The sequence below is a fragment of the Lactuca virosa genome, chromosome 4 (assembly GCF_052849685.1).
Source record: "Lactuca virosa cultivar CGN04683 chromosome 4, Lactuca_virosa_CGN04683_v6, whole genome shotgun sequence".
Taxonomy (NCBI): domain Eukaryota; kingdom Viridiplantae; phylum Streptophyta; class Magnoliopsida; order Asterales; family Asteraceae; genus Lactuca; species Lactuca virosa.
Window position 1 is genome coordinate 109,807,042 of NC_136429.1, and position 25,951 is coordinate 109,832,992.

At 36.0% G+C, this 25,951-nt stretch overlaps 2 protein-coding genes and 1 non-coding gene across 6 annotated transcripts; 1 reads left to right on the forward strand and 2 right to left on the reverse strand.

The window, feature by feature from the left end:
* Positions 1-9,972: 9,972 nt before the first annotated feature.
* Positions 9,973-10,052, reverse strand: TRNAL-UAG (transfer RNA leucine (anticodon UAG)). The gene has a single exon. It is a non-coding gene; the product is annotated as a tRNA-Leu (tRNA).
* Positions 10,053-11,015: 963 nt separating this feature from the next.
* Positions 11,016-12,919, forward strand: LOC145107170 (oxidoreductase, zinc-binding dehydrogenase family protein). Of its 3 annotated transcripts, none has more exons than XM_079044023.1 (6): positions 11,017-11,381; positions 11,495-11,674; positions 11,814-11,895; positions 11,996-12,103; positions 12,270-12,332; positions 12,599-12,919. In XM_079044023.1, the coding sequence occupies exons 1-6, from the start codon at positions 11,130-11,132 to the stop codon at positions 12,793-12,795; spliced, it is 882 nt and encodes a 293-aa protein (XP_078900149.1). In that variant the 5' UTR covers positions 11,017-11,129; the 3' UTR covers positions 12,796-12,919. The 3 variants fall into 3 exon arrangements, with proteins under 3 accessions (XP_078900150.1, XP_078900149.1, XP_078900148.1); XM_079044022.1 differs by having other exon boundaries at positions 11,018-11,381; positions 12,270-12,428; XM_079044024.1 differs by lacking the exon at positions 12,270-12,332 and having other exon boundaries at positions 11,016-11,381.
* A 957-nt stretch (positions 12,920-13,876) lies between these two features.
* On the reverse strand, positions 13,877-18,279 carry LOC145107173 (beta-galactosidase 8-like). Of its 2 annotated transcripts, XM_079044026.1 has the most exons (19): positions 18,088-18,279; positions 17,894-17,989; positions 17,678-17,790; positions 17,507-17,573; positions 17,312-17,404; positions 17,078-17,221; positions 16,904-16,992; positions 16,703-16,808; positions 16,525-16,612; positions 16,335-16,453; positions 16,091-16,255; positions 15,813-16,003; positions 15,643-15,731; positions 15,407-15,516; positions 15,135-15,242; positions 14,940-15,050; positions 14,635-14,846; positions 14,216-14,546; positions 13,877-14,103 (listed from the first exon to the last, which is right to left on the reverse strand). In XM_079044026.1, exons 1-19 carry the CDS (start codon positions 18,262-18,264, stop codon positions 13,993-13,995), a joined length of 2,520 nt encoding a protein of 839 aa, XP_078900152.1. In that variant the 5' UTR covers positions 18,265-18,279; the 3' UTR covers positions 13,877-13,992. The 2 variants fall into 2 exon arrangements, with proteins under 2 accessions (XP_078900152.1, XP_078900153.1); XM_079044027.1 differs by lacking the exons at positions 13,877-14,103; positions 14,216-14,546 and having other exon boundaries at positions 14,682-14,824.
* Positions 18,280-25,951: the final 7,672 nt, after the last annotated feature.

Here is a 25,951-nt window from a genome sequence, read left to right on the forward strand (position 1 = left end):
AGGGACCAAAACATGCCAAAAATAATCCCAAATCCAGATCAAAGCTAAGGAGTCATAAATTTTGAAGCTTTATACCTCGAGAAGCTTGCAAAGATGAAGAAAGTGTTGGATCTTCAAGCTCTAAGAAAACTAATTAATCCTCCTCCAATGAGCTCTTCTTCTTCAAGATGCTCCAAACACACACCATGTCACACCCCCAAACCAGAACGGCGGAAACGTCCGGGGGCGAATGACTTCATGTATAGTATCATAACAATTGAATAGTAGCGATCAAAGTATTACAACCATTGTATTGAATATTTAATAAGTTTACATTGTGCTCAAAACATTTTTTACATGATATCAAATGCATATAACAAAATAAATAACGTGATGCGACAACGTCCCATCCACCAAAAACTTTTGTGGTTACTAGTTTACTGATTTCCTGAAAATACAAGTGATTTTGAAAAAGTGTCAACAATTAAGTTGGTGAGTTCATAAGTGTTTTGTATGAGAAGGATTTGTAAAGGTTTCGTGTAAAATGATAGTGTATACTTCCAGAAAATCCGATATTTCTTTATAAATGAGTTATAAGTCTTAAATCCCAAGACTAAAAATGTAAGTAATATTGTACTGAAAAATGGTGTTATGAAGTTTTATCTTTATATAAAACTACTTGAATGTATGTTAACCCGTAAATCAAATGTGTTGTCGATACCCTATGTGAGTTATTATAACCATACTAATGCGACTAGTTGCCTGAACGACGTGCTTCGGACGTCGGAACTGTTATGACATTTATCACCCTAGACTGGCTGATCTAACTGTAGCTAACATCTGAGGTGCGGGGTTATCAATCCCCTATAGATCTATACACATGGTTCACGCTCTCCCTACAAGAGACTTTGGTTATAATTCAGGTCTTAGTTGTGTACTCTGGTAGGTACGGTGAAGCCGAATGTCTCACAACCGGTATCAATCGATTTACGTGAACTGAAAACTCATTTTTCTCGTAAAAGAAATAATTATACCTTTAAATAATTGTATGTTTATTCTGTAATGATAGTGTAGTTTTGTGACTCCCAAACTATACCAATTATAGTTTATCTTGTTTGTTTGTTGAGACTATTTATATAATCTTTTATATAAATACAAAGTTGTTATCTTGTCTAGTGCCAAAATGTATGGTCAAAACATTTATATTTTTGGGTTGTAACCCACAAAATGGTGGAATAACTAGAATGTACTCCTTTTTGTTAGAAAAGCTATATTTTGGTAGAAAGCTTCCAAAAACCTTGTAGTTTTACAAATCATAATTTTTCTCATGATTTTTATAACATAGATCTTGTTTTGTTTTTGTTAGTTTTGCATTTGAAAACTAATATATCACAAATATTTGTACAAAAGCCAGTAATAATCACATCTTATTCAAATAATGGCTTATACATTAACATGAAGATGAAACATGCAAGTATTTGTATAATAAACACATTTTTGACTTGTATTCTCCCCCCTCCCCTAAAACATGAAAATCTCGAAAATGTAGGGGGTATGAACTCACCTTGAGTGCATTTGTGGGTTGTTTGAAGAGATGATGTGAAGATTTCCAAGCCTAAACACTTGAATGAGGTTGATGAACTTCCTTGGAAATGATCTTATCCTAAGAGTTTTAACACATAATAATGTGTGTAAATAGGATGAAACTAACATGAAAGTGTATAAAAACACTAGATTAACAAGAAAAGCTTACCAAAATACTAAGAACAAGCTTGGAGAATTTAAACTTGGAAGATATTTGGTCTTGGTTCTTGAGAAAATATGGAGTAACAGGAAGTGGTAATGAAAATAGTGGGGAGATTTATGGATGTTTTTCTACCGTAGTTAAAGAAGGAAGGAAATGATTTGATGGTTGCCTAGTTGCCTGTTGGGTATTACATGGGATACTGTTGGGTAATATTTTGCATGGGAAAAGGGTGAAGTATCTAATCATAAAGTAAACTTCCTTATATTTTCTTCTCTTAACCGAAAACTCCATGGAAAAGAACGAAAATCATGTGATTTCGGCCTATGCACCAACCGAAATCACATGTGATTTCGGTCTAGGTTCCAAACGAGATCACTTGTGATTTCGGTCCTAGTGCAAAACGAAATCACTTAGGGGGGGTGGGGTACTAGGCCGAAATCTCTAAAGCCAAGTCTAATTTGTGATTGGTTCAAACTATTTGACTTGTCTTGACTTGTTATATCTTGTTGACTTTCAAGTGTTTATTACGAATATGATTTTCAAAGTATATATACATATCGGTATACTTATACAAACAATGCCCTTTTGGCTTTCAAGGTTTTATTGCAACAAATTTGTGATGTGATTTTATCTTATACATAAATACACCTTAGACCTTGCTTGTTCCAAAATTTTCCAGTTGTCACACACCAAAACACACAAAATGATCAAATCTCTCTAAAAATGGACTAGGGTTTCGAGATAATGCTTTTGGGGGACAATGGAGGCTGGTAATGAGAGAACCTTGGGGCACAAGGTGCTTAAATAGGGTCCAAACCCTAAAATTTAGGGTTTTCTCCTGGCTTAAGTACACCCAACATACCATATGTATGCCCAACATACTATGGGAAAGTCCCGTGTCTAAGTTTCGCCATGGTATGCCCATCGTACCATGATTACGCCCATCGTACTCGACCCATGCATGAAATCAATATACACTTAGAATTTAAGGAAATTTTTACCTGAAGACCGGGCGTTACAATTCTCCCCCATTTGAATCAGACTTCTTGTAACACCCATTTTCCAGGATGGATCGATTTAGGGTTTCAAGGAGTCAAAACGTCGAACTTTGAAGGAATTAGAGCCTCACGACGTGAGCTTTGAGTGGTCACGACGTGAGATGGATTATTATGGAAATTTTGTTCGAGATTGGTCTTACGACATGAGACATAGAGGCTCACGACGTGATATCTGATGCAACCCAAGACCATGATCATTTAGGGTTTCCTTCGTATTTAAGTCCCTCTAAACCCATTTTGGGGTTCATTATCAGCCTCCAAACCCTTTTTCACCTCAGAAAACTGTAGTCTTCACCCCTTGCTTGATTCTTGTCCATTTTGAGAGCATTTCTTGGTTTGAAGAAAAAGAGAATAATAAGAAGAAGAAGGTAAGATTTTGAAGAGGCTTGCAAGGAATCATCATCATCATCATCACCACCACCTCACATTGTTTATGGACCCTTGTAAGTGTCAAGCTTCCACCTTTATTGTTGTTTATGGATAGATCCAAGTTTTATCCCACTTGTCTCATTGGTTGAGCAATTTTGAATAAATGAAAACCATAAAGTTGGCAACTTTATGGGTCATAAGGGTCTTTAGAGTGTCATGAAGTTCAAATCTAGTGAATGATTGGGTTTTGAACCTTTGCATGAAAGTTAGATGATCTATTCTTCAATTTTGGTCACAAATGAGATCTATATATGTATTGGACGTACATGCCCATAAAACATCGACTTTTAAGTGTATTATGGAGTAATAAGACCTTCTGGAAATTTAGAGTAAAAGGGCTTAATGGATTAAGGAATTAATTGGTTGGTAGATTTGTATGATTACCTGTGTTCACTACGTATGAATTAGATTGGCAGATCTGAATGATTACATGTTTGTTGGTTATTGATTGTTATGGTATATGTCGACCTGTTATGGTTTGTTGGATTGAGGCAGTCCTGCTTTGTGCTGAAGGCCAAGATACCCGGGGTGGTCCGGATATGTTGTAGGCCCGATGCGGCGGTCCAGTCAGGACGAAGGTCTGTAAAGCGGTCTAGATAGGCTGTAGGCCCGGCGTAGCGGTGCAGTCAAGTTGAAGGCTCATATATGCATGATGTTATCTGTTTGATTGTGTGTGGTACTTTAGGGGAACTCACTAAGATTTGGCTTACAGTTTTAGTTTATTGTTTCAGGTACTTCAGATGATTGTGGCAAGGGGAAGGCGTGTTCGTACACATCCTTCAATAACATGTTTCTGGAAGATTTTGTGATACAGTGATCTTGGGATATTTGTAGTTGATACTTGGTTTTGACATGGGTTTTGTTTGAAAACGATGATTTCTCTTAATTTAAAAATGAAAAATTTTACCATGATTTTGAGATGTTACAAGTTGGTATCAGATCCCTAGTTTGAGAGAATTGGATGAACCTTCATGTGAATCCAGACTCAAACTAAGGATCTATAAAAATTTTCAAAATAGTTTTCAAAAGTAACCAAGGAAGGACGAGATGTGTACTATCAGCCGGAGCAAGCAAGTTTACCCCAAGTTACCCACAATGTTATTTGTTATTGATGAGTATGATAGAACTGCATGCTGGTGGTAGGCTAGGGATCTTCAGGGATTGCATGATATAATTTCCTAATGTATGATGCCTAATAGCCTAGGAGGATTTCTCGTATCTTAGATGAAGTTGACATCATTATTGTATTTTCTTAGTGTGTGCATCATAGTTGTACATAATTAAGATTCTATAGCCCGAGAATGTTTGATTTAGCCTTATTTCCTATTCTTGTCTGATGAAGGGCTTAGGGTAGGATCAAGTATTCGGCTGTCTATAAGATCCAACGTTATGTATGATTAGCATGTACGAGTGGTTTTAGGGTTGGTGGAAGTTTTATGAGTGAGTATGTGGGTGTATCAGGCCAGTTGAGGAAGGATTAGCCACTCGAGTGAGAGTGAGGATAGACTATTAAATATGGGTGCTAGTCGGTTTCACTGCTCGAATGTTGTTTGTTTTGTGCTTTGTAGGTCTCATATTGATGTGAATTGACTATTAAATGAATATTTTAAATTACATGTTACAAAGGTTAAATAATCTTAGAGTGAAGGATTTGGTCCTATTGCGCAACTCTCGTCTGATTCTAACCGTTGTAGGGTTGAGTCTTCTAGTCGAAAGATTATTTAAGTTTTGTTGCATGTAATTATATTCATGAAGTGGTTAGGTCACATTAACTGTGTAACGCCCGGTTCCCGGTACGTATTTTAAATTTAAAGATTTTATGTTTTACACAGGGACTCGGCGAGTTGGAGGCCCAACTCGTCGAGTAGACAAGACTTTGGACGCGGGTTTTAAGTAACCTACTCAACGAGTCGAGAGCCCGACTCGGCGAGTAGGACTGTCTAGATGAAACCCTAATATTTACGGTTTTCACCCTATTTAAACAACTTATCTTGCCTCAATCCAGCCTCCATCGTCCCCCCCCCCCAACTCAGAGAACCCCTAAATCGAAACCTTAACCATGTTTGAGTGTTCTTGAGCCATTTTTTTGTGCTTGTGGTGATTGTGAAGCTTGAGAAGGAAGAAGGAGCTTGGGAGATCAAGTGAGAGCAAGTAGATCCGAAAGGTTTGGCACATTTCCTGCTCATTTGAGGTCTAAAGCTGATACCTTGGCTATTCATTACTTAGATTTTGTTTTGGGGCTATTTTCTACCTTTTCTAAGATTTAGTGAAGCTATACTCGGATTTGGGTGTATACTTGGAGTTGCACTTCAGATCTGGAACCATTGAGGGTTCCCATGGCATAAAGGTGCCAACTTTATGGCCATGGGAGACCCATGCAACATACAAACCCCATTTTATAGCCTTTTGAGCCAAAAACCCCATGCATGGACATCAAGCTCGTAGCTTTACGTATAAAATGGACCCTAGGAGGTCAGATCTATGATTTGGATACATTAACACCCACTAAAATCGACTGTATAGTTTTGGACAAAGAGGGACTCTGTGAGTCGCTTAGGTGACTCGGCGATTCGGGTCGCAGTTTCCCCCAAACATCTTCTGGAAATAGTCTTTGGTTGAGTTGAAGGAAAACTCAGCCTGTTGGGGTTTGTTATGGACTTGAAGATCGAAGGACTCGACGAGTGCAATGACGAACTCAGCGAGTTCAAGGCAATGTCCCAACCCTATGGAGACGGGATCGACGAGTTCAAGGAGAACTCGGTGAGTCATAGACTGGACACCTTCATACGGATGAAGATGAACTCGACGAGTTCAAAGATAAACTCGGCGAGTCGGTTGAGGATGGTCCCGATGTTATGGTTGAAGGAGAACTCGTCGAGTTCTTGCTAGACTCGATGAGTAGAGTCGGGGTTGTAGCATTTTGTAAGGATAGGGACTCGACGAGTTGGTGGACCAACTCGGCAAGTCGAGTCAACTAGATGTTGACTTTGACCAAAGTTGACTTTGACTAGGGTTTGACTTTGACTTTGACCTGGACTTGAGTTGACCCTTGTAAGGGAGGGTTGTGAGTATGAATTAATAATCGAGAAAGGTTGTTGTGTAGGGATTAAGGAGTTGATACGAGTAGATTCCCGTACCTAGGACAGTGCAGACACTACACGACATCGAGGTGAGTTACCTTCCAGTAGCAGTGGGTCTACGACCACAATGTCGACCCACTAGTAGGAGTTGATTGATAGATGATTGTCTTTGTGATAATTATCTAGGTTTGCTACTACCCGATATGTTTTATGTGATTATCATGATGTGATATATGTGATAATGGTAGTAGGGGGATTATTCCTGGTTACCGGTTGAAAGATACCGAGGGGGGTCGTCAGAACCCACACATGTCTAGTAGTATGTTCATGATATGTTCTTATGTGGTAGTGGTAGGGGATGAAATAGTCCTCGGTTACCGGTTGAAAGATACCGAAGGAGAGGTCAACTCCCGGTTACCGGTTGAAAGATACTGAAGGGGAGGTCAGCTCCCGGCTACCGGTTGAAAGATACCGAAGGGAAGTCCAGCTTCCGATTATGCCAGTCAGATATCGGTTGAAAGATACCGAGGGATAGGAAATATATGTTTATGGTATGTGGTATGATGGGAGAACTCACTAAGCTTCGTGCTTACAGTTTTCAGTTTTGTTTCAGGAACCTCTTCAGCGAAGGGGAAAGAGCCGGCACGGTAGTAGCGCATCGCACACACACGATTTTCTGCATATGAGATTTTTGGGATTTGTACTCTGACATTGTTTATCATGATATGACCTGACTATTGATACTCTGATTTTGATATGAATTGATACTATGGTTGTTTTTAGACAAATGGTTTTATAAGTATTATATTTAAAAATGAAAATTTTTAGTCCTGATTTTAGGGATGTTACAAGTAGGGGGTTCTTCAGCAGCTGGTGGCAGGGTGAGGTGGGGATCCTAGGGGGACCTAGGAAGAGCTTTAGTGTGGGAGCTACGCTGTTTAGCAGATATTGGGAGTATTATTATGAGTAAGAGACTTAGAGGAATCGGGATGATTCTTAAGGAAAGTATGGATAGGTTTGGAAGGTAGTATTGGGCCCGTACTACTGAAAGCACAAAATTCATACCTGAATCGAGGGAAGCCGCGAGGATTCTAAGGAGCTGGTTGAGTGTAGATAGTATGGTTTGATAACCATGATTTGTGGCGGTGTTTCTATTTTTGGTTATGGTTGTTCAGGCTGATAACGGACTTGGTGATTGTTTGAGTCTCGGTGGCCATGTCAAGTTGGGCTTGAATGGTGCAATTCTAGGTGAGTTAGTAGATTATGGAGGTCTCGAGGGCCTTACTTGAGATAGTGTCAGTAAAGTCGCGAGACTCAAGAAGGAAGCGGTTGTCGTGATCGGATCGAGGATTGTAGCCAGAGGCTGAGCAATCGGCAAATGAATTTGAATGACACTATCTATGGCGGGGTTATGCCCTTTTCAGTTTTCCGTGTTCGGAAGAAAGAGTGAACATGCATGAGACGTCCAGAGTTGAGATGTAAAACCAGCATGGGGATAGATGGTTACGATTTCTGAAGGTAGTATATCAGTGTGGTAATGCACAAGAGGATTTTGTGGGTTTTATAATCACTTGTTGGTTATAAAAAGGGGGAGAATGTAGATATAGGTATTCGAAGCTTCTTAGGTATGGATTTGCGGATTTGAAGACCGATGTTACTTCGAGGCGGAGTTGGTCTTGATGGCGCGAGATCGTTTGGAAACTAAAGTCAGAACATCCAATCCTAACTTTGAGGGGGAATGTTAGGGTGCAAAGTTCTCATTGGATGTGGCCTACCCTCTTGTATGTGTAAATGGGTTGAATCTTTCTTATAAATAGGAAGTGAGTGACTCCCATTATGTAAGACCCATTTGGAGTGTTAGTTTAGTGAGAGAATATTCAAAACCCACTTGTACTCTTACTATTCTAATGGAGCTTAAACGGGGTTATTTACTCATTGTGTTCTTAATGTTTGTATTATTCACTAGATCTTTACTATTCCGCACATGTCATCATAATAAGGGTCGCTACAGACATATCACATGAGCGGGAAAATCTAAAACTTTAGGAATAGAAAAAAAAACTCTTTGATTTCTTTGTTTGTTGATTACGTACGCATGAGGCAAAGATTAATGATAGCCACTCCAATCCTTGACAATTCCGGTCTCATTGTTTGTTTAAAATCAGGTTATTTAAGAGGCAAATCAGGAGCTTTGAGTTCTTACACTCCTACTTTTTCCTTCTATCTTCTTGAAAATTAGAAGCAACAATCTTTCTTCTTGCTTATCGAAAATCAGATTTTAAAGCTCAAAATTTAATCCGGCTAGAGGTTTTAAAATCAGAAGGTACAAGGAGTTTCTGAATTTTGATTTTTTCTAGTTTGTTTTTTTTATTTTTTATTTTCTGATTTTTGGATTTTTGAATGGATGCATAAATCAGTTTCCACAATCAAAAGGAACTAGATTACAAGAAAATCAATTTCTTCTTTTTGAAGGCACAAGCAAATTAATATATGTTTTTTTCCTCATTTCCGATTTGTATTTATGAAAAATTTCTGATTTATAAGAAGTAAATTAGTTTTTTTTTCTTTCATTCTTTCTGATTCCTATTTAATCAATTTCAAAAACATTGCAACAAGTGTAAAACCGTCATTTATTTGGGTGTAGAAGCTGTAAAGTGAGATATTCAACAAGGCAAAAATATCAAATATGATTGTGTTTTTAGAATTTGGATTCAAAGATAAATGAATGACATTGAGAATCATCATATTTGTATAAGTGAAAAGGTTCCTTTTATTAGTACTTTTATAAACAATCATGATCAATGATGTTTTTGATTTTTGAATGACTAATCAACATTATAAAATTTCTTGATTTTTCTGTGAATAATCAAGATTCTCATATTTCTTGATCTTTATTTCTTAGGGTTAGCAATAAATACCAACGTATTTTTATTGAATTGTTTATTATAGTATATTTACTTCCATTTCCTCATGTATCTCATTGTAATTTGATAAATATGAAAGTATAATGCTATAACTGAGTGTATTTTTTAAAGTACAATGATTTAATATAAAAATAAAAATAAAAGTGCAATTTTGTAAAAATAAATGTACAATGCAATAAAAATATTGAACATATTCAAGCAACATTTGTTTTACATAAATTTTTAGATTTTTAAATTTTAGTGCCTATTTTTTATTAAATTTCGCAGGCCTCCGAAATCTCACGGTCGGCCCTGATTATAAGTTAGTTAATTTTAGAAAAAAAAACTTTTTTAGAAGGTAAATCGTTCGAGATGATATTTAATAAAAAAAATTAATAAATATAAATAGAAAGTTGATGTATAAAATTAATAAGTCTTTATACACAGTTAACATTGCTTTTTCATATTGAATATTAAGTTTATGAAATTTCAAACTTTAAGCAAAAATCCCAACATTATCTAGAGATTTCATCTGATATAATGTATTATTTGAGAAAGAATTAAAAATAATTGAAATGTGAAAGAATGTATATAGATGAAGTGTTTTTAACTTAAGTTTGTAGCATAAATTAGACAACCGACGAGGTTTTTTGTGGTTTGTACTTTTGTAGTATCTTTGCTTTGGTTCCTCCCACAGATCCGTTTCTTGGTTGTTGTCGTTGGCGTTTAGAATTCGTATTCAGTGTGAAAATAAATTTTAAAAAAAAAAAAAAAAATGACAGCTGTGGGATTTGAACCCACGCCCTTTCGGACCAGAGCCTAAATCTGGCGCCTTAGACCACTCGGCCAAACTGTCTTATATGTCAAGAATCGCAAACCAGTAATATGTCTAAAGAATATTCCTTTTTATCCAATCTTTATCAAGTGGTTTTTAACTTACCATCAACTTATTCATTTTATGATGAAATAATTCAAAGGTTTGAAAATTATGATAGGTTTCGGCACATAGCATATACAAATTATGATAATGATTAACAATTAACTCGTATTTGCCTCATGAGAATTTGTTTGGTACAATGTAACAAGTTAAGCATATCATTCAGTATTCTCTATTATATCCACAACTGAATTCGTCTTTACATAACCCACAAGATCATCCTTGTTAGTAGTATTTCACAAACAGCATTAAAAATCTATTGTAATTTATCTCCCTAATAAGAGATGATAAATGGTTACTAGTAAGGTAAACTTTTATTTGAAGATTATATGATGTTTTCTGTCAAAGAGAGGGCATGGTAACTATAACACATTAATACTTGAAAAAACATAAATGGAGTAAATATTAAAATGTACATATTTGTTGGGGTTAAGTTATAAAAAGGGAAAAAAAAATTAAGGAACAAAATAAAGGTTGTTAAACAAACCGAAAGGAAACCGTGTTAATTGTTGATTTATGGATGAAGCTAATCCGTCAAGCGATACTTACATAAAATAGAACTTGTTGGCCATATTCTAATATTCAAATATTCAAAAATTCAAATATAGTTTTACTCAAAATAAAAAATGTAATTTTGATATACATTTTGATTCCTCAAAAGCATATGTTGGGTTTCTCAAAATAGGATACAAATATGTTATTCGAATTCTACAAAATTTATTTATATTTTCTTTTAATTTTAAAGTAGAAGAATTTATGCACTTTGCATGCAATTTCACAATAAAATTAAAATACTGAAAAATAATATAACCCAAGCAATAATTCCATGATGGAAAAACATAAGAAATACCTCCGAAAAATCAATATTATAAAAAATTATAAAACGAAAAACAGAAAATCAAAATGAACACGTAGCTGTGCCTCCGTCTATTTTGTCCCTTCACGTCAGAATCGGTGCCGTGAGAAATTTGAAAATCCTCTACCACACCGGCGACTATGAAGGCTGTAGTGATCACAACTCCGGGAGGTCCAGAAGTTCTGAAGCTGCAAGAAGTAGAAGACCCAAAACTCAAAGACGATGAAGTATTGATCAAAGTGGAAGCCACAGCTCTTAACAGAGCTGATACGCTTCAACGCCAAGGAAAGTACCCTCCGCCAAAAGGAGACAGTGAGTATCCAGGTCTAGAATGTTCCGGAACCATCGAAGCCGTCGGCAAAAACGTATCCCGTTGGAAAGTTGGGGACCAGGTGAGTTAGGGCTCAATCAGTTCTATTCAATCAAGTACAAATTTCGTTATTAGGGTTTAGATTTTGAAGTTAGTGTATATCATATCTGATAATAGGGGAATCTTGAAATTTAGGTATGTGCACTTATAAGTGGTGGAGGATATGCTGAAAAAGTAGCTGTACCTTCCGGTCAAGTTCTTCCGATCCCTTCCGGTGTTTCTTTGAAAGATGCTGCTAGCTTCCCGGAGGTGGCATGCACTGTTTGGTCAACGGTCTTCATGACAAGCAAGCTATCTTCAGGAGAAACATTTCTGGTAATGTCAAATGTTATTTCTTTTTGCTTATGTCCTTGATTCATTGTAATTTAACCACAAATTTTTTGGGCATCTAACCCTAGAATCGGCATTGAAAAAAAGAAAAAACTGTTTTTCTGAGATATTATAAGGTTTTCAGATACATGGTGGTTCAAGTGGCATTGGTACATTTGCTATTCAAATGGCTAAATACCTGGGCATCAAAGTTTTTGTTACTGCAGGTAAACTAAAATTAATCCTGTTTTTCTATAAATGTTGATTCAGATCCATGATTATCTGCAAGCAAAACATACAATAATGTTACTTAACTTTTTCATTTAGGGAGCGAGGAAAAATTGAAGGCATGTAAGGAGCTTGGAGCTGATGTTGGCATAAACTACAAGACGGAAGATTTTGTTGCAAGGGTAAAGGAGGAAACAGGGGGAAAAGGTGATATACCTTTAAATTTTCAATGCTATTGTGACTTGTGATTTTTTTTTGCAAGAATAATGGGATTTTTACATTGTCCAAAATCTTATATTTTTTGCAACAAGTAAAATCAATCTTCCGATCTTGTTCCTCAAGTCTAACTAACAATAGAAGAGTGGAATAATAGGTGTGGATGTTATACTGGATAATATTGGTGGAGCCTACTTCCAGAAAAATCTAGAAAGCTTAGGTATGGATGGCAGGCTTTTCATAATTGGTTTCATGGGTGGAGTCAAAGCAGAAGCAAATATATCATTCCTTCTTGCAAAACGGCTCACTGTACAGGGTAATATATATATATATATATATATATATATATATATATATATATATATATATATATGCCAAAACAACGTTTCTTGATGCACATGCATTTATTTTTGTCATATTGACATCAATGTGAGTCCCAATTAATCCAGTACAAACGTAAGCATATTTTCTTTTTCTTTGATGCAGGTGCTGGTTTGCGCACAAGAAGCTTGGAAAAGAAGGGTGAAATAGTGAGTGAAGTGGAGAAGAATGTTTGGCCAGCGATTGCACAAGGGAAGGTGAAGCTGGTTGTGTATAAGTACTTTCCTTTATCGGAAGCTGGAGAGGCTCATAAGCTTATGGAAACAAGTACACATATTGGCAAGATACTACTACTTGCATGAGGGGGTTCGACTTGTATGTTTGATGTAGTGTAGTGTACTCTAATAAGAGCATGTGTGTTTACCAATAATATCAAAATCTGTAAAACCGATAACAGCATACTAGCAAGGTACTTACATTAGACCATCTTCAACCCTTAACAGGTTTTTTTTACATCAAATCCATAAAAAATGTATAAAAGACAACCTGGTCATCTCCAACCCACTACACTATACAGGAAAATGCTTTTGTAGGATAATGAACTTTTACTTTTGTACATATTTAGTCATTTTCTTATTTTTGAACACAATTTATCTATAAACTAACGTTTGTTGTTTTAAGAAATATTTGACCGGTTATTATAAGTTTACTTGTTCTACATGTTCAAGAACATCATTAAGCTCACATTTTTGTACAAAATTTACCATTAACCTAACTATTGTACACATTTATCCACTTTTTACTTTTCCTGGCCATCATAAATTTTCTGGTTAATTCCAAAAAAGAACGATAACACCATCTAAAAATTTCATTTCTAAAAACACTACAAAAACAAAACACTCCCATCTTTCTCCAATGAAAATGGCTTCACACACTCCCTTTACTACTGCCAATATTCCTCTTGCCGCTGCTTATACATTTCGTTTCTCCACTCCCTCTCCTGCTATTTTGCGAAAACCACCCTAACCCCACATCCTTCTTTTGCCATTTCTTCTTGAATCGCACATCACCAGTAACCACCTCCGTTCAAGGAGTTTAGATTAGTTTCGTTGTTGTGGTGGTGAATGGTGGATATGGGTGGTTGTAGAGGCAAATGGTGATTATAGATTATAGAAGGCGATGTTTGTTGGTAGGAGTGAATGGATGGTGTTGGCTAGAGAGGATGACAGGGACATAGTTTAATGGTAATCATGTACAAAAAAAAAAGTTAATGATAAATCGTGTAAAAGAAAAACATTAACTTGAAATACCCAGTCAGAATGGTAGTTTTTGAACAACCTGACATTTTTTTACCAATGGTACTTTCAAATGATTAGGTCCCCTAGTAGATGTCTCGCTTTTATGGGATTTGACTTTTGAGGTATATCAGTATATGCGAAATAATGATGGTGAAAAATAAGTTGTACGTTCTTAACTTCCAAGACATGTTTATCATTTAACACATACCACTTGTTACAACATCACAAAACCAAAAATGCAAGCTATAAAAGCGTGTTGATTCAAGCAGTGCACAAAGCTTCAATTGCCAAGGTTTTTGCCACCTCAGGACATAGGTTCCCAAGTATAGCTGTTGAAACAGGAACCCAACATTTTTCCTTCCCGATACAAACCTGCATTGATCATCAACATAAGTTTAATGAAATATTTAAAGTGAAACAAGAGAAAAGAGAAATCACACGGTTTGTATGTTCACATTTGAGAAAAATGTTAGGATTGTGGTACCTGTTCAACAATCGATAAAACGTCAATATGACAACTTCCTTGAGTAAATCCAGCACCACAATCCCCTTTGGGATTCCCAAAGCTAGCGAAACCAACAGATGAAATTTTCCAGCCTTGATCACATGTCAATCGGAGTTGAGGGCTTTGAGAACTGGAATCGGAATTGGGTTTCCAGAGTTCAACCGGAATCGGATCGTCCTCTGAGACATGGCCACACACTTTCTGCCCGGTTCGTGTGAGCACAGAAATTTTGGAAGGGTCGCCACCCAGCTCTTCATGAAGAACAACCAAGTTCTCACCAGGATGCACCCATGTCCGTGGTATATGATATCTACACACATATCATATTATTTGACAATATATTACAAAAAAAAAAAAAGACAATCACCTGTGTAAATATATATTTATAAATTACTTACAAAATTTGGGCTGGTTGACCACATTTCTTCTGACATTTTTGTGCATTATAAGTTCCTCTGTAGTCACAATTATCTGTACAACCTGTTGATGGTGAAAGGTAAGTTGACCAATATCGTCCTATGCTCTGCCCATTCACCCAAGCTTCACCCTTCCCCATGCTTCCAAGGTTCAGTGATAGAGGACCTTTTCCTTCAGGGGCAATGAATGTGGACTGTGAATATATATATATAATGAGAAAAAAAATAAATTAGAGTCTTGGAAGTAGTAGTGTCTTGTTCTTATTAATGATTGAAGGGTTATGTACCTTATACCAAATGAGACTCTGATTAGTAGGCAATTCAGTGCCATGGGTCCATATGGAACTATTAGCAGCATCTGTTTTATCAAGTCCAAGACTTTCCCCTTCAGTTCCCACCTAAATGCAATCAAAAGTATGCAACAGCTCAAAACTATGACTGAAATGTGAAAGAAACCCTAATAGTCAAAGTTAACAACAAACCTGGTAGGTCCACTCATTAGATGAAATGTCCTGTTTAGCATTCTTGAGATCAGCAAGGGTGACTGAATATAGGCCTGCCCCCATGATATCAAACCATGGACCATAGTTCTGGAGAACAAATATACAAGAATAAGAAAAAATAATGATAAGGCGATTTAAAAAATTATAACTTTGGCCACATATGTGATCCTAATTGACTTGTGTATTGCTTATTTTGATTACATAAATATGAATAGTATTTTAAGTGCACATTCAATAAGATATGGTGTCACCTGTAGACCAATCATCATACTAATAATATCCAAAGTGTTGTTTCCTTGTTCAAGACTAATCTTTCTGCTTATATTGAAGCTTGCATCATCATGATAACCATACCCAAATGCTACATAAGATTTATAAAACAGATAGTGGTCACAAATATGATAAATTCCAGTTGGTAGTGAGCATATTTGAATTGTTTTAAATTATTAACGCTGTCATAACCCTAATCATGTCTATTTCATGTTACCTAAAGCTTTTTTGTTCAGAAAAACCAGAGCAGCATGTCCCAAACTCTGAATGAGCAAAAACGCATCTTTCTTTTCATCTACTTCTATCCTGCAAAAAGGTTTACAGAAATTCATCATATTCTTTTGAAAACCTGAAAGAGAAGCATTTTATTTTGAAATGAATTATTACCTTGTAGTGTACCAAAGAAAATCACTTGTGTCTTTTGTTGTATTAATCTGCTCTACCAAAGTGGTTGCTGTAAACGAGTCATTACTCCAAACACCCACTTTTTCTACATACCAACTCCAACTTGAATTTGACAGTGAAAATTCACTCTCAACAAATGTAGTAGCATCACCAACACTTTTCTGAGCCACAACCTTTTATCCATATTCAACATAACCAACACATATAAATTATATCTTTTATACAACTAAGTAAACAAGAAAACATAGATATAAGGTTACCTTTGCTGTGTTGAAAATAACATTCTTACAATCTGGAAGAATGCTCACAGACCATGCAGGGAGAAAATATGATTTCCCATTGAATGTCACATTTGAATCTAAAGCGCTTCCATAATTTGAAAGAAAAGCTGCACAGTCATCGGGTGTTTTATAGTATACATCCGCCTGGAGAACAAATAGATTGTGTGAAACAGATTTACAATGCTTATTCACTATTATGCATATTGATATGTTTATAAAATACCTCTAAGTTTATACCAAGGGATTGATGAGTTGGATCTGCGTTTACCAAATATTCTTCACATTGCTTTATTGCCATATGTAGGTCCCGCAAGTGACCCCACTTTGGTTGCCTTATGAATCCTGCATAACTTATATCCTTATATAACACTTACTCCATACAACACTCGGTGGATAAAATTTCAGAATATTACCATACTCATCTATTGGGGCATCATAATCATAGCTTGTAGCAACCAGAGGGCCTCCAGCTGTCCGTCCAAAATTTGTTCCACCAAAATACTGCAAGATAAAATACCTTAATTTGTTTTATTTACAAATCTATTTTAACTAAATAAACTCAACAAGAAACAAAAAGATTGCTAAAATTACCATATAATAGTTTTGAAAAGTGCCTCCTTTTTCAAAAAAACGTGCAACAGCAAAAGCCAGGTCTTCAACGGGTCGATAAGGAACAGGATACCCAAATGCAAGAAACCTGTAGTAAAATTAAAGAGAAAGACATACATACCCCTTTTATATGACCATATAAAATATTGAAGATGCTTTTATGTAATAAAAGGTTAGATATACCATCCAGGGTAGTTCTCTGTCCACATCTTTGGCTTTGAAGGAGAATTTGGGGTGAATTCATCACAATAGAATCCATTACATGTGTTTATCTACAAATTGGTGTTGCCATTTTGTTAGAATTGACATAGATATAGACTAACATATGATTATAAGTTGTAAGATAATTTAGCTTACAATTGGATCAGGTGCATCATCCTGTGCACACATCACCCAAGGAACTGTTGTATTAAAACTTAGAGCAGTTTCTGCTGCCCATTTTACATATAGCTCTCCACCAACTCCATAAGCCCACTCAACATTTCCATATTCGTTTTCAACCTGTTAGATATATACCCAAAAAGGACTTCATCAATCATCATAAACATAACTCTCATCTAGATTCTATGAGCACAATGTAACGAGAATCACCTGAGCAAGAATAATTGGTCCTCCTTGTGATGCAAAAAGATTCTCTTCTTTCATTAAGTTGACAATTTTAGCAAGAAAAAGTTCCATTTCTGCCTATGCCACAGTTTCACATTGAAAATTTCACATTATGCAAGTGGGATGAAGATTCAGAACATGTTCAAACATAAATTAGCATTGTGTGTCATAATAGAGTACCTGGTAAGGGCCATTTGTGGTCCGGAATTGAATATCAGGAATGAAATGTAACCAAAGAGGGAATCCTCTGCTCAGAAATTTATAGAAATGAACCTCTAAGATTTAGCACAAACATATGGACAGAAGTGTAACTTAAACCAGAGGATGTAATTAAGAAGAAAAAAAACAGACCCATAATTCCATTCAGCACATGCATATGGACCAATACGAAGATGAACAAACAGGCCAGCTTCATGCACTGTCTTCACAAACTTAACTAAGTCGAATCTCCCTTCAAAGTAGTACTATCACATAAACAAAGAAGCGAGGCAAAAACAACAATTATACAAGAAATACTTCTCATCATCATCATCATAAATTTACAAATGTAAGTTTAATATATTGTACCTGTCCCTTCACAGGCTCATGGTAGTTCCAGAAAACATATGTTTCAATTACATCCAGTCCTCCTTCTTTTGCCTTCTCAATGATATCTGGCCACATCTGCAATTCAACACATAAACACAATCGCCATTCTTACATGATGCACTTAATGAAATCACAAAGAACTTGAGAAAAAACAGAAGCAAAATTGAACGCACTTCGGGAGTTGCTCGAGGATAATGAATGGATCCAGACTGCAAAATCCGCTTTCTCCCATCTATAATCAAAGCTTTATTGTCATAAGTTACGGTCACAGAAAACCCTAATTCACAAAACCAAGCTCCGTACAGTACAATAATGAACAAAATCAACCCCAAACCCCCATTTTTCCCCATGAATTCAGTAGAAAATTGCAGATAGCTAACATAGAGAAAGAATCTATTCCATCTAGTATATAAAGAAGAAACAAGTGAACGATTGTTTCCATGTGGTTGGTTTGTAACATTTGTTAATATCGAATTGGAGAATACTAGTCTAAAAAAACGAATTTGTATTATACCTGTTGAAATTACCTGAAACGATGCTCACTTGGGTCGATTCGGATCGATAAAGATTGTAAAAGTAGCATTGAATAAGGTTCAAGGACAGGACAGTTGTGTGTATGTGTGTGTTTATGTTGCTTTCCCGCCATTCTTAACCGTGGTGATTGCAATTGGGCTGTGAATAAACGGTCGGATCAAAAATTAAATTTGAATTTTGTCAAACCATTTTCTTTCTCTTTTTTGTTTTATCGAAAAACTTTTTCTATACATTCACACACAATATGACATATATTCGCATATTTATGGACATCAATGGACAAAACATATAACAAATTAACAAGGTATCAAGGTTTGGTATTATCTCCATCTTGGTGTGATTTCCCCTCCTTTATCTTATGCGGAATCATTTCAATGTGAACATGTTTTCGTAAATTTTATTTTATATATTTTTATATATTTGTATTATTTTCTATTTTTTTTTGTTGGAGTTCTTCTGATATACCTGTCTTCTTACCGTATATTTTTATATGTTGATGTTGATGTTTCTTTTTATATAATGTATGCTATTTTTGGGTTGTGTGTTGGTCAGGCCCGGCCCAATAGAGTTGGCAAGCTGGGCGACAGCCCCGGGCCTCACTACGGTTTGGGGCCCCAAAATTAATTATGTTTTATATTTTATAGTTATATATACATCTTGTTAACAAATTTATCAAAAGTGTAGTAGCTTAGTGGTTATGGTAAAATTAATCAAACGACGCTTCTTACCTGATACTCTCGTTCGAATCTTTCTGTTTGCATTTTTTTATGCATTTATTTTTTTGATGGCCCCATTTCTTCTACGAGTATTATTTTTTTCTTATTGTAATCATACTATTTGAATTAGATGTGGATGTCCTAACTTAGTGAATTGGAATCCAAACTACAAAAATGGCCCTTATATTCTTTTTCATTATACATAAATCATCCAAATTATAAAAATATTAATTTTTACTCTTTTTGATTTTTGACAAACTACCCAAACACTTATTTCATTTAAAACTTTAATGTTTTTATGGCCAATTATCATGCATAATTTTCATGCTTTTTTTAACGAAAATCATATTAACCAACCCGTTAGACAGATTATTCTTCCTTTTTTTCATTATACATAAATCATCCAAATTATAGAAATACTTTCTTGACGTTTATGATTTTTGACAAACCACCCAAATACTTATTTCATTTAAAACTTTAGTTTTTTTATGACCAATTATCATGCTTAAATTTTATGTTTATATATATGAGATTTTCTATTTAGCATTGTCTTTTAATGTATAATAACAAGTATTTATAAGTTTATTTTGCGAAAATCATATTAACCAACCGGTTAGACGGGTCACTTTTCATTTTTTTTTTAGTTTTCACCAACATAAGATTTTTTTTCCAAACACACATTTTTGTTTTTTACCAAACACCTAACCGTTTTTCAAAATGGTTTGGTTGTTTGATTTTTCGGATTTTTGATTTTGTTTTGTCATTGGTTTTTTTTTAACTCGCGTCCTTCAAATACAATCATATATATATATATATATATATATATATATATATATATATATATATATATATATATATATAATTTAATTACAAGTATTATGGTTTTTTATTACTAAATTTTGAGGTGCCATATTTTTTGGTTTTGCCCCGGGCCTCAAATCATCTTGGGACGGCCCTGGTGTTGGTGACTCCTGTGAGATAAGACAATTATTTTATATTGGCATTAAGTTATTATCTATGTGAAGATCGATTGGAATATCGAACTTTCAACCTAGTTTATTTAACCTTTGTTTGTTGTTGAAAATTATAATCTACAATTTGAAGTGTATTGGTATTTTATGTTTCCATTTATTGATTTTAACCAACGGTATTAGAGTTTATGCGGGTTTGATTTGTACACATCTCATATTAGGGTTTACATCAATATGGAATATGGAAACTATGAGATACAACATACATTTGCTAGATAAAGAAAATACAAAAGTGGTTCTATATGGTGGAACAAAAACCCTTGTATAGAGATGATAAAATACATGAACATTTGTAAAATTTCAAGTTTAAGATGGTAAATCATACACACTAGTCAAAATATAACAGGAAACTTGTGTGCATTTTACAAGTTTCAGGTTATATATAACATATCGTTACTATACATAAAGTAATGTTAGTACTTTCTATTATGAGAAAAATATATATAAGGGGTAAAAACTAAAGTGCATTACATATATTGGCTGCAAGAGTAGAGTATGATGTTATTTCAATTAACAAATGTATTTGCCACACAAAAGACCCGTGGGTCTATCTGATATATATATATATATATATATATATATATATATATATATATATATATATATATATATATATATATATATATATATATATATATATATATATATATATATATGCAGGTTGCAAAGATAATCCCAAGAGATAAATCTTATCTATATAACATTTGAATATTTGAATAATATGTTCCTATCTAATCTTCTTCTGTTTACATTCCCCTCAATCGCAACCGTTTCAATGTTTAGATTGTATTTTTATCTTTCCAATATGTTTCGAGTGGCTGGCTTAGTAAACTCATCAGCTACTTGATCTCCAGAAGAAATGAACCTGACATCCGGTGCACCCATAGCTACATTCTCTCAGACAAAATAAAAATCAACCTCTATGTGCTTAGTTCGTGCATGAAATACTGGATTGGCTGTCAAATATGTTGCACCTAAATTATCACACCATAACACTGGTGCTCTTGGCTGATGAACTCCCAATTCTTTGAGTAATGATTGTATCCAAGTTGCTTCAGCTGTTCCGTTTGCCTAAGCTTTGTACTCATCCTCTGTGCTTGACCGTGATACAGTTGGCTGCTTACGAGAACTCCATGAGATCAAGTTTGGACCTAAAAATATAGCATACCTTCCGGTAGACCTGCGGTTATCTAAGCATCCTTCCCAGTCTGCATCCGTGAACACACTTAATAACGTGGAGTTTGATTGTCTAATTCTTAACCCGGTAGATACAGTTCCTTTAACATATCTCAAAATTCTTTTATCGGCTTCCCAGTGTAGATCGGTAGGTTTGGAAAGGTATTGGCATACCTTGTTTACTGCAAACGAGATATCATGTCGAGTTAGCGTGAGATACTGTAAACCCCCAACCATGCTTCTATATTTGAACGCATCTTCTTCAGCAAGTAGTCTTCCATAGTTACTAGCTAGTTTTTCTGTGACAGACATAGGGGTTGAAACTGTTTTACAATTCTCCGTGTGGGCACGATATAGCAAATCAGTGACATACTTATGTTGAAGTAATGTGATTCCCCTTAAATTGTGAACTACTTCAATCCCTAGAAAATAATTTAAATGGCCGAGATCTTTAAGTGGAAATGAGGAAGACAACGCGCAAACAAGCTTATCGACCACTTGTTTTGATGAACCGGCAATGATTATATCGTCGACATAGACCAACATGTAAATAACAACTCCACCATGATTGAAGAGAAATAGGGAAGTATCAGCCTTGGAGGATTGAAAACCAAGGTGATGCAGTTTTTCACTGAGACGGGAGAACCAGGCACGAGGCAATTGTTCAAGACCGTTGATCGCCTTTTGAAGCTTACACACATAATGAGGTCTGTTGGAATCTTCAAATCCAGGGGGTTGACTCATGTATACGTCTTCATGTAGAAGACCATGAAGAAACGCATTGTTGATGTCAACTTGGCGCAGATGCCACTTGCGAGAAACAGCCAGAGAGAGAATCAGTCTTACCGTTGCGGGTTTTACAATGGGACTAAACATTTCTTCATAGTCAATACCATATCGCTGAGTGAAGCCGCGAGCAACCAAACGTGCTTTGTGCTTGTCAATGGAACCGTCTGGATTTTGTTTAACTTTAAAAATCCATTTACATCCAACTATATTGACACCAGAAGGTCTGGGAACAAGAACCCATGTTTTGTTTGCATGCAAAGCATCATACTCTGTTTTCATTGCTTCGTACCAAGATGGATCAGACAGAGCTCGCTTATGAGAAGTGGGAGTAGTGAAAAATGATCTCCTGTTAGGATTATAAAGAATGGTGCCATCATTATACTGTTTAGGAAACACTTTGCCCAGTTGACCACGAGTTACAACACCTGAGGGAACCGTTGTTGGGATCGAAACAGTAACCGGACCTGCTGGTGATGACTGCACAGGAGAAACTGGTTCAGAAGGGACCGAAACTGTAGCGGTTGCTGGTGAGGTTGTTGGTGTTTCTGGTGGCGTCGGGGCATCTCGTGTCACATCTGGTTTAGTTGGAACGATGTTTTCATTGGTTTGAAAGCCCTGGATCGACGGTAATGGAGTTGTAGCTGCATTGTAGTTATTAGTGGATAGCATAGATAAATCATGGTTAGTCATATGATCATTTAAAACAGCCGGTTCAGATTAAGGAAATGACACAACACTTGAGTTTGGAAGATGAACAGATGTATGAGATGAATAAGCAAATGGAAAACGTGATTCATCGAAGACAACATCAAGAGAGATGTAGATGCGACCTGTGTTTCTATCCAAACATTTATAACCTTTGTGCATTGAGCTGTAACCAAGAAACACGCAAAGTTTTGATCTAAATTCAAGTTTGCACGTGTTATATTTACGTAAACTCGGCCAACATGCACACCCAAAGTTCCGAAGGAACGAGTAGTCAGGAGTGATTTTGAGCAATCGGGTAATGGGTGCAAGATTGTTTGTGACACGACTAGGTAGTCGATTTATCAAATAACAGGCTGTCAAGAATGTTTCATCCCAAAAACGCAAAGGAAGAGAAGAGTGATCTAGGAGAGCCAAACCTGTTTCGACGACATGTCGATGTTTTCTCTCGGCTATACCGTTTTGTTGAGACGTGTGTGGGCAGGACACACGATGTGAGATACTTATTCTTTGAAAATATTGATGGAGTTTGTGATATTCACCTCCCCTCGGATTGTATAGCACGAATTTTACTATTCAAAAGTCTTTCAACATGATTTTGAAAATTATAGAAAATTTGCTCAACATCAGATTTTCTTTTAATAAAATATATCCAGGTATAACGACTGAAATCATCGACAAAACTCACATAATATTTAAAACCACCACTAGACACTTGAGCAGGTCCCCAAACATCCGTGTGAACCAACTCAAGTGGAAAAGAAGTAACACGAATAGAATTATTGTACGAGAGTTTATGACTCTTCCCTTTTTGACAAGCATCACAAACAGAAAAGTTACTATCAAAAGAACATCCTAAATTATTAGACCTCAAAATAGACTTGACTACTGCTGAAGACGGATGACCAAGCCGCCGATGCCACTGAGAGGATGAGACACGAACACTAGATGAAGTAAGGTGAGGTGTTGAAGATTGCTTGAATGGCACCGGATAGAGAACACCATTGCTTTTACCGACTAGAAGGATTTTCTTCGTGAGTTTGTCCTTAACAAAGAAAGCATTGGTGTGAAATTCAATAAAAACATTGTTATCATAAGCAAGCTTGTAAGCAGAAAGAAGATGTTTGTTTATATTTGGGACACATAAAATATTTTTGAGAACAAGAGGTTTTCCTAAACCGGAATATTTTAGAATGACCAATATGAGAAATGTTCAAATATGTTCCATTTGCAACCTGTACTTGATCCTTGCCATTGTAACGTTCTTGGACAGAAAGCCGATCTAGATCACTGGTGAGATGATCCGTAGCCCCAGTGTCAATGTACCAATTTTGATCTCCATTGTAAGGACTTGTAGTGACACTATTACCCCCACGATAGTCATCAGCTTGATAAGCATGATTAAACTTGTTTCGACAATTGAGTGCACTGTGACCATGTGTGAAACAAACTTGACATCTTGGGCCACCATTACTCCTGCCTCGGCCATGTCCTCGACCTCTGTTTGATCCTGCCCCACGGTAATTAGACCGCTGGTTATTGTTGGGGTTATTTGAATTTCGTCGTGGTTGATTTGAACCTTGGTGAGTCACGCTATTTGCTGAAGAGGTGAACTCAGTCATGCTGTTGGTGGCAGTGGTATGTGCTTCATGAGCTATTAGATAGGAGTAAAACTCAGGTAAGGTTACCTTATGTTGATCACTGAGGACTGTGATGGCAGTGAAAAGATCACCGTGACCTGGTCCTAGTCCGGCTAGTATATAGCCAATAACCTACTCATCAGTCATGAGATGGCCAATGTTTGTCATTGTGTCAGCAAGTGTTGTTATTTTTTGATAATATTCAGCTGCACTCAGATCTCCTTTCCTGGTTGTTGATGGTTGAGTGTGTATTTGTATAGAGTTATCTCTATGTTGTGCTGAAAACATAGTGTGAAGAGCAGTCCACAGTTGACTTGAAGTATCTGTGCATCGGGTAAGTTGAGCCAGCACTTCTTCTGTCATAGAAGACAGAAGACCACCAATAATTGCTTGATCTTGCACCATCCACGGGTTATACTCGGGATTGTCTGTTTCACGTGCTTCAGCACCAGCCCCTGTGGTTAGTTTGGCAGGGGGAGATTTAATTGAGCCATCGAGATAACCGAATAGCTGAACACCCTTTAGAATGGGCACCACTTGAGCTTTCCAAAACATAAAATTTGATCGGTTTAGATTACATGTGGTAGTTGTGGCGATCTTAGAGGAGTTGATGTTTGAAACAGAAGTAGACATGGCGAGACTGGAAAGGGTTACCAGCGGCCGAAGATGAAAGAAGAAGACATGGGAATGAGAGCCCTAGGATAAGCTCTGATACCAAATTAACAAATGTATTTGCCACACAAAAGACCCGTGGGTCTATATATATATATATATATATAGGGAAATGATCAAATGAGAACACCTAAAAGATTGAGAACGTGAGAACAAGTATATTCATTTGTGATTCCATGTATTCATTTGTGTAGAAATGATAAATTTTTACGCACAATCAACATGAATATGCTTTTTCTCTTCAATTGAAATTAAAGGCGTAAAAATTTATCATTTCTCCACAAATGAATACATGGAATCACACATGAATATACTTTGTTCTCGCATTCTCAACCTTTTTAATGTTCTCATTTGATCCCACTCATATATATATATATATATATATATATATATATATATATATAGAGAGAGAGAGAGAGAGAGAGAGAAAGAGAGAGAGAGAGAAAGAGCTAGGTTCAGGTGTTTAAACTAATTATTGTGTTATTGTATGCATCAATGTAGGCCAATCATTTCAAATGGGTAAATATGTAATCTTACATTTAATTAATTATGGTAAATATATAAATCAATTAATATCCCTTTAATTTAGGAATATCAGTTAATATCCCTTTAATTTAGAAATGGGTCGTGTTATCAGAGCACAGCGTAAGGGAGCAGGGTTCGTCTTTAAATCTCATACCCACCACCGAAAATGGCGATTACCCTCTCAACATACTCGCTTCTTCACCACATACTCGCCGCCCTGTCTTCGCCGCCGTCTCCAGCTCCACCGGC